The following is a 14,464-nucleotide window of genomic DNA, read 5'->3' as shown; positions in this document are numbered from 1 at the left end:
CCTACCATTTGTAAAAGTAGACACTCCAGGGTATCCCATATGGTGCATATTGTGCCTTAACATGCCCCCATTTCTTCACCAATATATGCCAAAGTATGTGGTAAAAAATAATTTTGGGCATTTTTTTACATACGGATTACATTTTTGCTGGGCATTTTGTATATTTCATATGTGCCACTAAGTTCAAAACCCCCAAATTATGCTCAGCTAAGTCTTCTGAGTAAAACAACATGCCCAGTGTATGTCCTAGACACTATTTTGTGAAGTTACAGTGCTGTAAAAGAGACGTCACAAGTTCCGTTTTTTTTGTGTGAATTTTCATGGAGGGTTTTGATGCGTCCGTGTCCCACTTTGGAGCACTTGAGCAGGCTACATATTACAACTACACCATAAAGGCATACCATTTGTTAAAGAACACATCGCAGGGTATTTCAAAAGGCATATTTTGAACCTTAGCGTGGGATAATATTTCCGCTAGCTTGTACCAAGTGTAGTTGTAATAAGCGTTTTGTTCTGCCTTTTTGACACACAAAGTGAGTTTGCACAGTATATTTTGCAAATTGTATGTGTGCTACGACTGTATAATACTTCATATGTTGCTCAGCTATGTCGGCTGAGTACAGCAATACCCGCTTTTGTACCTTTGCCAGGTATATGTGGACATCGGAGGGGCACATTTGGGACACAGCCATTACAGTTTTTTTCAAACTTTTAATTTTTACGCTGTGATCATGTTCCATTTTAGAGTATTTTACAAGGCTATATAATCCAAGTACCACATTAAGCCATACCATTTCTTAAAGAAGACATCACAGGGTATTTCAAAAGGCATATTTTAAACCTTGGCATGGGATAATATTTCCGCTAGCTTGTACCAAGTGTTGTGGTAATAAGCGGTTTTTTTTTGCCTTTTTGACACACAAAGTGAGTTTGCACAGTATATTTTGCAAACCTTATGTGTGCTACGACTGTATAATACTACATATGTTGCTCAGCTTTGTCGTCTAAGTACAGCAATACCCGGGTGTAGCTTTGCCAGGCATATGTGGATGTTGAAGGGGCACATTTGAGACACAGCCATTCAGTTTTTTTCTAACTTTGAAGTTTTACGCTGTGTCCATGTTCCATTTTGGAGTAGTTTAGATGGTTGGTTATTGAAACTTCCCCACAAACACATATTATTTATTAAATAATATACCCTTGGGTAATTCAATAGGTGTATTTTGAACCTTAGCGTGGGATCATTTTTTCTCTAGTTTGTTCCAGATGTAGTGGTAATGAGCGTTGTTTTTTTTTTTAATTTTTTTACTTTTTAAAACCAATTTTTAAACTTTTGTTTTGCCTATTAATTTTTTTTAAACTTTCCTAAACTTTCTTAAAACTTTTTTTTTTTTACAGATTTAACATTTTTATAAGCTTTTTTTTTTTTACCGTTACCCCTAACTAGCAGTAAGCAGCACTAACAGTAAATTTCCCACTTTCCCATAACTCCCACCCACCCCAGCTAGCTAAATATATAATTATAAAATGTTTAAATTAATTTATTAAATAAATTGAACCCATGAGAAGTAAAAAAATAAATAAAAGTTAATCCTCAGAGGTTAAAAAAAAATGATATCACAGTATAATACTGTGACCTGTATTTTGATCACTGTAGGCAGTGATCGACTGGCGGGGAAGGGGTTAATTTTTATTTGGACTGGGTAAAGGGGGGTGTTTTTTTGTTTAGTTTTTTTACTTAAACATTATTAAAACATTTTGTTTTAACTTTTTTTTTACTTTCTAAAACTCATTTTAAAACGTTTTTTAACGTTAACACCTAGTTAGCCTAACGCCAAATTCCCCAATTCCCCACTAACTTCCACCCACCCCAGCTAGCTAAATACATTATTTTAATATTAGGGTTACAAAAAATAAAAGTTGACCCTCAGGGGTTAAAAAAAAAAAAAATCAGATCATAGTAAAATGTATACCCTGCCAATTGATCACTGTAGTCCGTGATCAATTGGCAGGGAAGGGGTTAATTTTTTATTTACATGGGTAAAGGGGGATGGGATTTTAAATTAACTTTATTTATTTTTTTAACAGGAAGCAAGATCATCACTGATCCATCTCCCTGCACTTCACACTGAACCCGGAAGTGCAGGAAGGCGGAAGGTAAGTACATGCAGCACATGTGCTCGCTCTGACAGACTGTCAGAGCGAGCACTGCTGCAGGGGCAGCACGATCGGGTGCTCCCGATCTGCCTCTAATACAGAGGCAGACCGGAGCACCGTTAACCCCGCGATCGCGGCGATCTGGGGTTAATTTTAATGCGTGACGGACGACGCATACCTATTTCGAATGCTACCGTTGTCAATACCCAAGCAGTGGTTAGACATGATCCAATCTAGCTTCACAAATTACATCTAGAGAGGCAAAAGACCTAGAATCAATACTCAGATTCTGTCCAAAAAGGACCATCAAGAGGGGGATACAAGGTAAAGATTCAAAAGAACTATCTTGGTATAAGCTGGAAGCAAACAGAATAGGAAGCAATACAGGGAATAAGACATTTATCATCTCTTTAGATAATTCTTTGATTCTCTTTCAAACTCGGAAGAAGTGGCAAAAATTAAAGAAAGAGCTAAAAATAGCAAACAAAATCTATGAGTGCTCTAATATTAGGATATTAGATCTAATAATGCCCAATATTAATTTACATAACTGGCACAATCAAAGTGAATATTCAGTAGGGGAATTATCCAACAACTTCCACCTCTGGTCTACCTGTAAAATAAAAACAGATCAATCTGGGATCTTTGGATTAATAGATTAAATGATTTCCCTCATGATGGGCAGTCTTAATAATGTGATACTCCAATACAAATAATTTGACATTGGGACACTGCATACATTTAGATCCTTTCTACTTTCCTTTATATCCGGTCCCAAAAAGCATTGTGGCAAACCTAGCCACTTCTGGACTGTAATATAGAAAGGTTGTCTGTACTATGTGCTGTGTGTATTCTGCTATGTAGCCTGTGTGGTAGATGTAAATGTACTATGTATCTATGCTATGGTAATTCGCATGCTGGCAGCCGTAAGCTACCAGCATGCAAGTACTTAGTTCGACGAACAGCGGCTATCCGGGCTGTTCGTGGAACGAATGCGGGCTCCCCTGATAGACCACACACTTAGGAGCGTGTGGCACTCGTTAACCGATTGCAACAATGTTGCAATCAGTAATTAGAAGCTCTCCTAGGTGCCCGTCGTTCGGCTACCGACCATGCGGCGGTCGGCCATCTTGGATTCGCTATTCTTCAGTGGTGTTTGGTCGTCGAGCGCCTGGAACTGAAAACGGCTACTCGACGACACGAACACCGCTGGACTTCCAGACCGTTCGGGAGCCCGGTATTCGGTAGAATCGTTCCCCCAAGTATAATCGACAGTTTGAGGGGAACTTCGAGGTAAACTGTATTTGTTGCGGCGTTCGGTCATTTCAGCTGGGATCTGAGCGGTATTCACACAAAAGATGCGCTCAGACCCCAGCTATCTACCGAACGTTCGGTTAGTTAAATGCACCGTATAAAACTTATAAAATGGATTTTAATGTGAATTGTCAGTTTTGCTACACGAGGGGATAATCCACTTAATCGTCCATTTTAGTGGGAGTATCCCTCTCGTGTAGCAATGTACCCTGGGAGAATTACACTGTATTATGGGAGAAATCCCCTGAAACTTCTGTCAGGAAACCCCTTGCATGGGGAACTGTATAAATATACAAGCCTGTGAATAAAGCAAGTTAGTTGACTCCCAAACTGTGTTTCGTCCGGTTATTGGGAGGATTGGGATATTGCCTTACTTTTCAGCGCTGACTGTGGATTTACCTAAGATACCAGCGGAGATCGTGGATTCTAATACTACCCTCCGCTACAAGCATCTTTTGAGGTATTTCTAAATTCAAATATAGTAGTACTGTTAGAATTTTTGCTCAATAATTTTTTTTTTTATTATTATTTTTTTTTTTTGTATGAGCGAATGGGTATATGGTTTGTGTTCTTTGTTTATAATGTCTTGGTAATGTCTATCTATGTGAAAATTAATAAAGGATCAAAGTGAAAAAAACTAAAACATTTTTTTTGTTTATTTGTTTTGTCTAATAGGTTTAATAAAATACAGATGACTCGGGATAAGAGTCACTTTAATTATTTTTGTTACATCTTTCTGTCGCCTTAGGTAATTGGACCTTTTGCCGATAACCCGCAAGAACTTTTTGGGGACTATGAACCCCATCCAGACCCTCAATATATCACTACCCCTAAGTAAGGAAATCAGCCACGTAAGATATAAGAAATATTGTTTTGGAATATACCTACATACCGTGCCCTCTGCAATAAATACCAAAAAGTAATTCTGTTTGCCCTTCCATGCATCCATATGAAGTCCTAAATCCTAACAGGGTATTCCCTAAAGTCAGAATGCAAATTGAATTTCCAATTTGAAGCCAAAGTAGCCAAATTGGAAGCTTAGCCGATTTAGATAATTTTCTTTTTCAGCTAATTTGACCATAAATTTGAAATTCACTTTAAATTCTCACTTTAGGGAGTAACAAATGTAAATCTTTCCAACCACTTCCTTCTATGTTATTCTTGTGTAGTAAAAAAAAAATTACACTGTAACAAGTATGTTTAATGGAGTCACGCGTTAAAGTTCTGCCACCTGCTTTTTACTGACAACACAACAGAGATCACACTTTTGTACCCAGTGCTGTAATAACCCAGGGTGCATCAGTGTATCCTATATTGTAAATCTGTGTAATTATAGTGATGAGAATTATAACTAGAGGGGGCTTTGCATTTGGTTTGTGAGTGAGGTTCATCTTGCTAAGAATAATTGGAATTCCATTCCACAGCATCTGCATGAAGGCAGGCAGTCTTTAATGCTAAATCACACCCCCCCACCCCCACCACCACCACAGCCTTATTTAGAGATCACTGGTTTCAAAAACATTTCTCCCCTTTCAGAAAGCAAAGACTCGAGGGCAGCCCAATTTAAAACAACTCTCATATTTACTAAGAATTTAGAACGATTACTGTAAACAGAAAATGGATAGAATAAAAAAAATATAGCATGTGAAGTGGGTTCTTCATCTATAATTAAAATAATAGTTGTCAAACTGAGGCTTGTTTAATTTCTAGGAAATTACCCTGTAGTCTTATTTGTGCGTTTCTTTGTCCCACCATATGTAATATTAATCTATCTCTTTATTCTTTAGGGAAGGTCTTGCAATGCTACCCGTAAAGATTTTCTTTGCTGCGGGATGTATTAATGCACAATGTGAAAAGTACAACCCCAATGAGATTAAAGAAGTGGTCCAGTCTGTTGACATCACCATAGTGTGTCTTGGAACTGGTAAGTTAAAGGAGTCTGAACTTAAATGAGAAAATGGTTGGAATTGATTAGGATATCAGAGTTTATTATAAAATAATTTTCATAGGTAAACCTGTTGTGTATATCTGCAGTCTCTTTGCCTACCTATTTAAAATGTGTTGTTACATTTGAGTTCTCTATAAAGGCATGCTTATTAAAAAAATCATAGACCCTTATTAGAATTTACTGAAATAAAAATGCTATCAACATCTTTCATAACACTAAACATATTGCATTAGCCCAGTGGTTCCCAACCCAGTCTTCCAGTACCCCCCATCAGTCCAGGATTTAAAGATTACCCAGTTGTGTCTAAGGTGTTTTTAGAAGAAGAAAAACACACACTTGAGACAGAGTAATCCCTAAATCCTGGCCTGTAGGGGGTACTTGGGAACCCCTGCATTAGCCAATATGTGTAAAAGACACAGAAGCTTAACATGGCTAATGGTTGATTTAATGGCTTAGAAATGTGTATGAAATAAACATACACATTCTAATTGCTATTCTCTGCTACCGAAATACTGCATATTATAGGGGGAGATTTTGGTTTTGATATCAGTGAGTCAGCAGAATAACATTTATCGGGATTTTTTAAAAATACTTAGGTATATCTTTCTTTTTAAAGAAATAGCAGACTGGAAGATTCACGGGTTAGTCGAGAATTAGGTAGAAGCTGCATAACATACCGACTGCCTTGATTATTAAGCAGAAGCAGCATCCCATATTAATAGCCCTGATTATTAAGTTAAAGCAGCATCCCATATTAATGGCCCTGATTATTAAGCAGAAGCAGCATCCCATATTAATGGCCCTGATTATTAAGTTGAAGCAGCATCCCATATTAATAGCCCTGATTATTAAGTTGAAGCAGCATCCCATATTAATAGCCCTGATTATTAAGTTGAAGCAGCATCCCATATTAATAGCCTGATTATTAAGTTGAAGCAGCATCCCATATTAATAGCCTGATTATTAAGTTGAAGCAGCATCCCATATTAATAGCCCTGATTATTAAGCAGAAGCAGCATCCCATATTAATAGCCCTGATTATTAAGTTGAAGCAGCATCCCATATTAATAGCCCTGATTATTAAGTTGAAGCAGCATCCCATATTAATAGCCCTGATTATTAAGTTGAAGCAGCATCCCATATTAATAGCCCTGATTATTAAGTTGAAGCAGCATCCCATATTAATAGCCTGATTATTAAGTTGAAGCAGCATCCCATATTAATGGCCCTGATTATTAAGTTAAAGCAGCATCCCATATTAATAGCCCTGATTATTAAGTTGAAGCAGCATCCCATATTAATGGCCCTGATTATTAAGTTAAAGCAGCATCCCATATTAATGGCCCTGATTATTAAGTTGAAGCAGCATCCCATATTAATGGCCCTGATTATTAAGTTGAAGCAGCATCCCATATTAATAGCCCTGATTATTAAGTTGAAGCAGCATCCCATATTAATAGCCCTCATTATTAAGTTGAAGCAGCATCCCATATTAATAGCCCTGATTATTAAGTTGAAGCAGCATCCCATATTAATAGCCTGGTTATTAAGTTGAAGCAGCATCCCATATTAATGGCCCTGATTATTAAGTTGAAGCAGCATCCCATATTAATGGCCCTGATTATTAAGTTAAAGCAGCATCCCATATTAATAGCCCTGATTATTAAGTTGAAGCAGCATCCCATATTAATGGCCCTGATTATTAAGTTGAAGCAGCATCCCATATTAATGGCCTGATTATTAAGTGGAAGCAGCATCCCATATTAATGGCCCTGATTATTAAGTTGAAGCAGTATCCCATATTAATGGCCCTGATTATTAAGTTGAAGCAGCATCCCATATTAATGGCCCTGATTATTAAGTTGAAGCAGCATCCCATATTAATGGCCCTGATTATTAAGTTAAAGCAGCATCCCATATTAATGGCCCTGATTATTAAGTTGAAGCAGCAACCCATATTAATGGCCCTGATTATTAAGTTGAAGCAGTATCCCATATTAATGGCCCTGATTATTAAGTTGAAGCAGCATCCCATATTAATGGCCCTGATTATTAAGTTGAAGCAGCATCCCATATTAATGGCCCTGATTATTAAGTTGAAGCAGTATCCCATATTAATGGCCCTGATTATTAAGTTGAAGCAGCATCCCATATTAATGGCCCTGATTATTAAGTTGAAGCAGCATCCCATATTAATGGCCCTGATTATTAAGTTGAAGCAGTATCCCATATTAATGGCCCTGATTATTAAGTTGAAGCAGCATTCCATATTAATAGCCCTGATTATTAAGTTGAAGCAGCATCCCATATTAATGGCCCTGATTATTAAGTTGAAGCAGTATCCCATACTGACTGTCCTATTTATTATATTTGTAGGTCGGCATTTTTTATTTGTTTTTTTATGATCATTGCAATTGCAGCTGTCGATATTTCTATGACTCGCTTAGGTTTTCTTTAATCATAACATACACTAAATGGACAAAATGATTGGGCCATCTGACCCTTAAACCAACTGTGGCTTTTATAACATAAATCTGTAGTTGATCCACCTTTTGCAGTTAGAACTGCTTCCCCTCTTCTGGGAGGGTTTTCCACAAGTTTTTTGGAGTGTTTCTGTGGGAATATTTGCCCATTCATCCAATAGCGCATTTGTGAGATCAGACGAGAAGGCTTGACTCGCAATCTCCATTCCAGATTTTTGTTGATAAATCAATTGAAAATATCTCTTACCCTATGGAATCATTTGGAAAGCTTATTAAATTGAGACCAAAGCTGATATAATGCCAAAGTAATGTCTCATTTGAAGGTAGCAGCAAAATGTTATCCTAGAAACCTCATGTGTTAACTAAACGGTGAAAAGAAATTAAAGAGGAATTAATAAATAAATAACCTGGGGAGGCACTCTGCATCAATCCAGGACACATGGGACACCTGTGACCTGACAATGGTGCTGTGGTGCAAGCCTGGACCATAAAAATAGAACATGTTTGTTTAGAAAGTCGACAAGGAATGGCAAGTCACTCTTAGTAGTTTCGATATGTCAATAGTCTGGGTTCCAGACCACAGTAGCTGTGGAGTTAAAGTAAAGTATCATCCTGTTCTCAAAGTCTGTCAGAATACTAAAGGATCCTCAGCAAAGGTAGAGGCTACCACCTAACAACGGAGGTGTATTACTGTACCTTAAAACGTAACACTCAAATAGGAAAACCCTTATTTAGTCCCAAATCAATTGGCTGTAATCATTACAATAATGTTACATATTTGCAATTTTAAAAATGATACGTTGTTTCAAAGTTAGTAAATAACATCGAAAGGGAGCTAAAAACAGTGTCAAAGAACTCCATCCTAGGTATACAACGAATTCTGAATCCTAAAGTGAAAAAATTAAATTCTTAAAAAAAATATTAAAACTTTTTTTTAAATTTATTTTTAAAATTAATTTATGTATACTACCATTAAAATAAAGTCCCCAATAAAGGGCTTACGGTAACTCCACTAATTGCCTAAAATAAAAACATCACTTTAATCTTAATTTTTAAAAGTCTTAATCTGTAAATGGAAAAAGGAGAAAAATACAAAAGTGATACAGTGATCAATGAACAGTGCCCCAAATCCTTAAAGACACAGAGGGGAGTAAACAAGACATTCTATAAAAAGTTAGATGGCTAATTCTGATTGAATCTGATTACTCTCAAGTCAGCAAAATGTAACCATTAGGGAAAATATGAGCTGAAACAATGTAACCTAAAATTGCTTAATATGGTAGTACATCCCTTTATCTAGCGAAGGATGACGTGAACATGCGCAACATCATTGTCTATTAGCTAGAGATCAAATTTCAGTAATACAATAGTCTAAAACCTTATAATTGTAATTAAATATCCAACTAAAGCAGCAAAAGCTACTTATACTCAGAAAATGCTCCAAAAGCTATCAGCTGCAAGTAAGAGAGGTACGATGAGATGATGGGTGCAAGAAAGCAGGGCAGTGGTTAAAGGTAGAAAATTCAAACCTCTTGTGAATATTCTGATTATCCTACAACAATGCCTAGTAAACTGCTTCAAGGCAGCCCCCACAGTTAAATCAAACCCCCCCTAAACTGTTGAAAAGTAAGTAATAGTGTTAATGCATGTTTCGGTGCTCAGTGGCACCTTCATCGGGAACTGAAAGTAATGTCAGTAGCACCTTGCGATGTTCTGTATTGTAAGGGGTAATCCCTGCTGATTGGTGACGTCACTCAACAGATTGGTGGCTGCCACGTCATTTGATATATCAAACCGCCCCTATTTGCCAGATCACAACACTCCCCCAGCCTTTTGAATCTCCCTAAATGAGAATATACAGTGTGCCAAACAGTCATGATTATCCTGTACTGTAAATACAATAGAGACAAAACTGTATTTGTTTTACAAAACAGAGGAAAAATACCACATTATTATACAGAGTGCTACTTAAAAAGGATAGTTAAATACAACCCCAAATTCTCCAAATATTTCTAGTTTGCTTCTGTACATTTTTCAGTTCTATAATGACCCCATGAAATTGAAAAATACACAGATGTAGACATGTTGCTCTTTGTGATTAGGACATTAAAGGACCACTATAGGCACCCAGACCACTTCAGCTTAATGAAGTGGTCTGGGTGCCATGTCCAGCTAGGTTTAACCCTTTTTGCAGTTAACATAGCAGTTTCAAAGAAACTGCTATGTTTACACTAGGGTTAATCCAGCCTCTAGTGGCTGTCTCATTGACAGCCGCTAGAGGCGCTTCCGCGCTTCTCACTGTGATTTTCACAGGGAGAAGATGCCAGCGTCCATAGGAAAGCATTGAGAATGCTTTCCTATGAGACTGGCTGAATGCGCACGCAGCTCTTGCCGCGCATGCGCATTCAGAAGAGGGAAGAGGGAGGAGAGTCCCAGCGCCGAGGGAGCCCGGCACTGGAAAAAAGGTAAGGGATCAACCCCTTCCTCCCCCCTCAGCCCCGCGGGAGTGGGACCCTGAGGGTGGGGGCACCCTCAGGGCACTATAGTGCCAGGAAAACGAGTATGTTTTGAAGGGGTTTTGAGGGAGAGGGAGAGGGGACCTGCAGTGCCAGGAAAACGGATTGTTTTCCTAGCACTGGAGTGTCCCTTTAAGTAAATATTTAATATGGATGTCATGCTGTTATATTGTTGGGATTTATTGCTGTGATTTCCATCTACCAGGTGTAAGTGTAGAAACTGAAGGCAAGGACCGAGTAGATTTATCGTTTCCTGGCCATCAGGCTGATCTCTTGAGGGATGCCGTGGGCTCAGGTAAATCAGTGTCACATTACACATCTTCTGGTCTCTTACTGTTTAGTGTTTGACAAATAACTTGCTTGTGAATAATCCACAGGCGCCTCAGCTCTGCATCTAACCTCTTTTCCATCGGCTCTCTCAGGTATGCCACAGACTCAATAGGCAAAGTTGTTCTCTTAGTATTCTTATGACTGCGGTGTCAATTTTTGGAATGGAAACCAAACTCTAATTTGTTTGCTAGATTGTCTGTATTTTTATATTAAATGTATTTGGCTCCCCTATTTTTTAGAGTCTGAGGGAGAAGCCATACTAAAAGAAAATATTCATATAAGTATTTGCTAAAAAGTTACAAACTTATCTTAAATTATATGCTCAAGAGAGAGATAATTTCACTATACCTAAAGTATACTCAACAGTGTGTCCTAGATGGATCATTGATGCACTCTGGAAGATGATTCCTAATATAGTTAGGCCTGAGTGGTCTAACATGGCCTAGTCAAGCTTATTATGATGTGGTAGTGTGCATTAGGACAACCGTGAAGCCATGACTCAAATGATTCAGCAATGTGGAGGACAAGCTGCCCTTCACAGAGAGTGACTTTTAAACGTGGAATGGATATATATAATATGTTAACGCTAAAGTTTGTAGCCTCAGGTTTTGTCATCTTTCCAGTGTGGTTGAAGTATAGGTAAAAAGTAAATGACTTTCATTTTTAGAGTAGTCACAGGAATGGTAGTTAATAGCAAGTGACTCCGACCTAACGAAGAGCCGTCCATTAACATAGAATAGAATGTGATGGCAGATAAGAACCATTTGGCCCATCTAGTCTGCCCAATTTTCTAAATACTATCATTAGTCTCTGGCCTTATCTTATAGTCAGGATAGCCTTATGCCTAGCCCATGCATGCTTAAACTCCTTTACTGTGTTAACCTCTACCACCTCATCTGGAAGGCTATTCCATGCATCCACTACCCTCTCAGTAAAGTAATACTTCCTGATATTAGTTTTAAACCTTTGTCCCTCTAATTTAAGACTATGTCCTCTCTCTAAGGTATCAATATCCTTCTGAAGATACGGTCTCCAGTACTGCGTACAATACTCCACGTGAGGTCTCACTAGTGTTCTGTACAATGGCATGAGCACTTCCCTCTTTCTACTGCTAATACCTCTCCCTATACAACCAAGCATTCTGCTAGCATTTCCTGCTGCTCTATTACATTGTCTGCCTACCTTTAAGTCATCAGAAATAATCACCCCTAAATCCAGATGTTGAGGTTAGGACTCTATCAAATATTCTGTACTCTGCCCTTGGGTTTTTACGTCCAAGATGCATTATCTTGCACTTATCCACATTAAATGTCAGTTGCCACAACTCTGACCTAAAAAACCCTAACCCTTACCTACCCCCTGTCATGGTTCTCACCGTGGCAGACAGACAGCCAGACATGGTCGCTCCTGGAGTTCCCAACAGGGGACTTGAACTGGGGAACTTCTCAGTCCTGGACCTGCTTCCTACCTCTGAGCCACAGCAGCTTTATACCAAGCCAATCTAAGATCAAATGAGAACCCTGTAAGCAAGATATATCCGATATCCAAGCAGAAATCATGGAGTCTATCATCAAGAAATACAATGCTCAGCAAGTCTTAAAGTAGACCTACAACAGCTGAGCATACGTGTTTATAGAGTAGAGTGTTACTGTGGTCAGAATGGACAGTATAGCCCTATACTGGTCTGGGTGCACTAAGTGAAAGTTGTAACATTGCCTTTAAGTACAATTGGGCAGGAGTGTTCTTTAAATACAGATTAATGTTTTCAAAACATTTTTACTTTATTAACACCTTAAGGACCAAACCTCTGGAATAAAAGGGAATCATGACATGTCACACATGTCATGTGTCCTTAAGGGGTTAAACCTTAAAAAAAAAAAAGAAAGAAAACACAAAACTGAAATTTGTTAGCTCTGTGTTTTAAGAGTGCCTAAAAATTCAGAAAAGCTTTCCCTGGGGTAGATCCATCTCAGGAATGGTAAGGGTCTGTCAATATTCCCTCATGGAAGAAAGACTATATCATACAATGCTTCACAGAGCATAGTGATCCTATAAAATACCAAGAATATAAAACCTAAGAATAGGAGGCTTCCTGAGAAAAGGAAAAAAGTGAAATGTTCGAAGATGTGCACATCAATCTAGAGAAATAATGTTGTGTCTGCTCTACAGCTTGTGTGACGGTGCCTTGTAGAAGTAGGGAGTTGTTTCAGATTGAGTGGGCAGTTGTCAAGAAGCACTGTCCTCCCAATAATTTATTATTTTAATTGAGCATTTGTGAGTAGTCTGCTCACTTTCTTTAAAAGAACACTCTCAAAGTACCATAACCACTCAGTGGCGGACCCGAGGGTGGGGAAACAGGGCAATTGCCTCACTCCCCCTGAAAAAGTAGGGGCCCGGTTGGGGCCCGTTAATGTTGCAGGGAGGAAGCTTCAGACTCCCCAGGAAGTCACCTCCCTGCAACCAAAAGGTATGGAAGCAGGGGGGTGGTTAACATAATGTAAAGAGCAATTTGTGTGCGTATGTTTAGGTATGTGTCAGTGTGTGTCATTGTATCTATGTGTGTGTGTCTGTAAGTCATTGTTCTCTCTGTGTATGTGTAGGTAAATGTGAGTGTATCTAAATGTCTGTGTGTGTGTGTATCTGTGAGTGTCAGTGTTTATCTCTGTGTATGTGTAGGTAAATGTGAGTGTCAGTATGTATCTGTGTGTGTATCTTACGTGTGTGTATGTGTGAGTCTGTGTAGGGGTGTGTGTGTCTGCGTGTAGGTAGTCAGTGTGTGTGTGTGTGTATGTATCTATGTGTGCCAGACTGCGTATGTGTTTCTGTGTGTGTCTGTGTAGGTATATGTGTGGGTACATGTATGTTACTGTGTTTTCATGTCGCTGTGTGTGTCTACATATGTGTACAGCCTTCTATCACCTAAACGAGACCCCCTATCCCTCCGCTGCAGCCATTTTCACCCCGCTACAGCCCACCATCAGTGCCCCTCCCAAGATTCGGTTCTGGAACCGCCTCTGTAACCACTACAGTGCACAGTCAAACCGTTTTAGAATGGATTGACTTCTCACCTAGTTTGTTGTATTTAATTGGTGTTCCTTGCATTATTTTAATTTATATATGATATTTATATACATATCTTCCAGCTGCAGGACGTCCAGTTATCCTGTTGCTCTTTAATGCCGGACCACTAGATGTCTCATGGGCCCAGAGTAGTGATGGTGTACAGGCTATCCTGGAGTGCTTCTTTCCTGCACAAGCCTCTGGCATTGCCATTGCTAAAACCATAGTGGGAGCAGATGGTGTAAATCCTGCGGGCAGACTGCCAGTTACATGGCCAGCCAGGATGCAGCAGGTATGGCAGATCTGTTGGACATGTGCTAAAATAAAAAGCTGTTAAATAGCATATGATAAATTATATTTCCAATGCTTTCTGTTTATTTAAAGGTACCTCCTATGGAAAATTACACTATGCATGGACGAACATACCGTTATTTCGGCAACCAGGTGCCTCTCTACCCCTTTGGGTATGGCCTGTCCTACACCAAATTTTATTATAGTGACCTGGTAGTGACGCACAGCTCTCTGCAAATCTGTGAGACCCTCCAACTGTCTGTACAGGTGCATAACTCTGGATCCAGAATTGGGGAAGAGGTAAGATGTGGACCAAGCATTTTTCTGAGCAAACTAGCCACAAGACTCACGGTTCATAAAATATA

At 38.8% G+C, this 14,464-nt stretch overlaps 1 protein-coding gene across 1 annotated transcript in view; it reads left to right on the top strand.

Moving 5' to 3' along the window:
• The window catches only part of LOC134611107 (uncharacterized), a 61,549-nt gene that overhangs the window by 46,585 nt on the left and 500 nt on the right, over positions 1–14,464 (top strand). Inside the window, exons 10-14 of the mRNA XM_063454686.1 lie at positions 4,220–4,305; positions 5,259–5,395; positions 10,624–10,713; positions 13,892–14,100; positions 14,193–14,399. Coding sequence (XP_063310756.1) covers positions 4,220–4,305; positions 5,259–5,395; positions 10,624–10,713; positions 13,892–14,100; positions 14,193–14,399 — 729 coding nt within the window. The remainder of the gene's footprint in view (positions 1–4,219; positions 4,306–5,258; positions 5,396–10,623; positions 10,714–13,891; positions 14,101–14,192; positions 14,400–14,464) is intronic.

This window comes from Pelobates fuscus, chromosome 1 (assembly GCF_036172605.1).
Source record: "Pelobates fuscus isolate aPelFus1 chromosome 1, aPelFus1.pri, whole genome shotgun sequence".
In the NCBI taxonomy this organism is placed as follows: Eukaryota; Metazoa; Chordata; class Amphibia; order Anura; family Pelobatidae; genus Pelobates; species Pelobates fuscus.
Note: the sequence above shows the minus strand (reverse complement) of the source record. Positions and strands in the feature narration are given on the sequence as shown.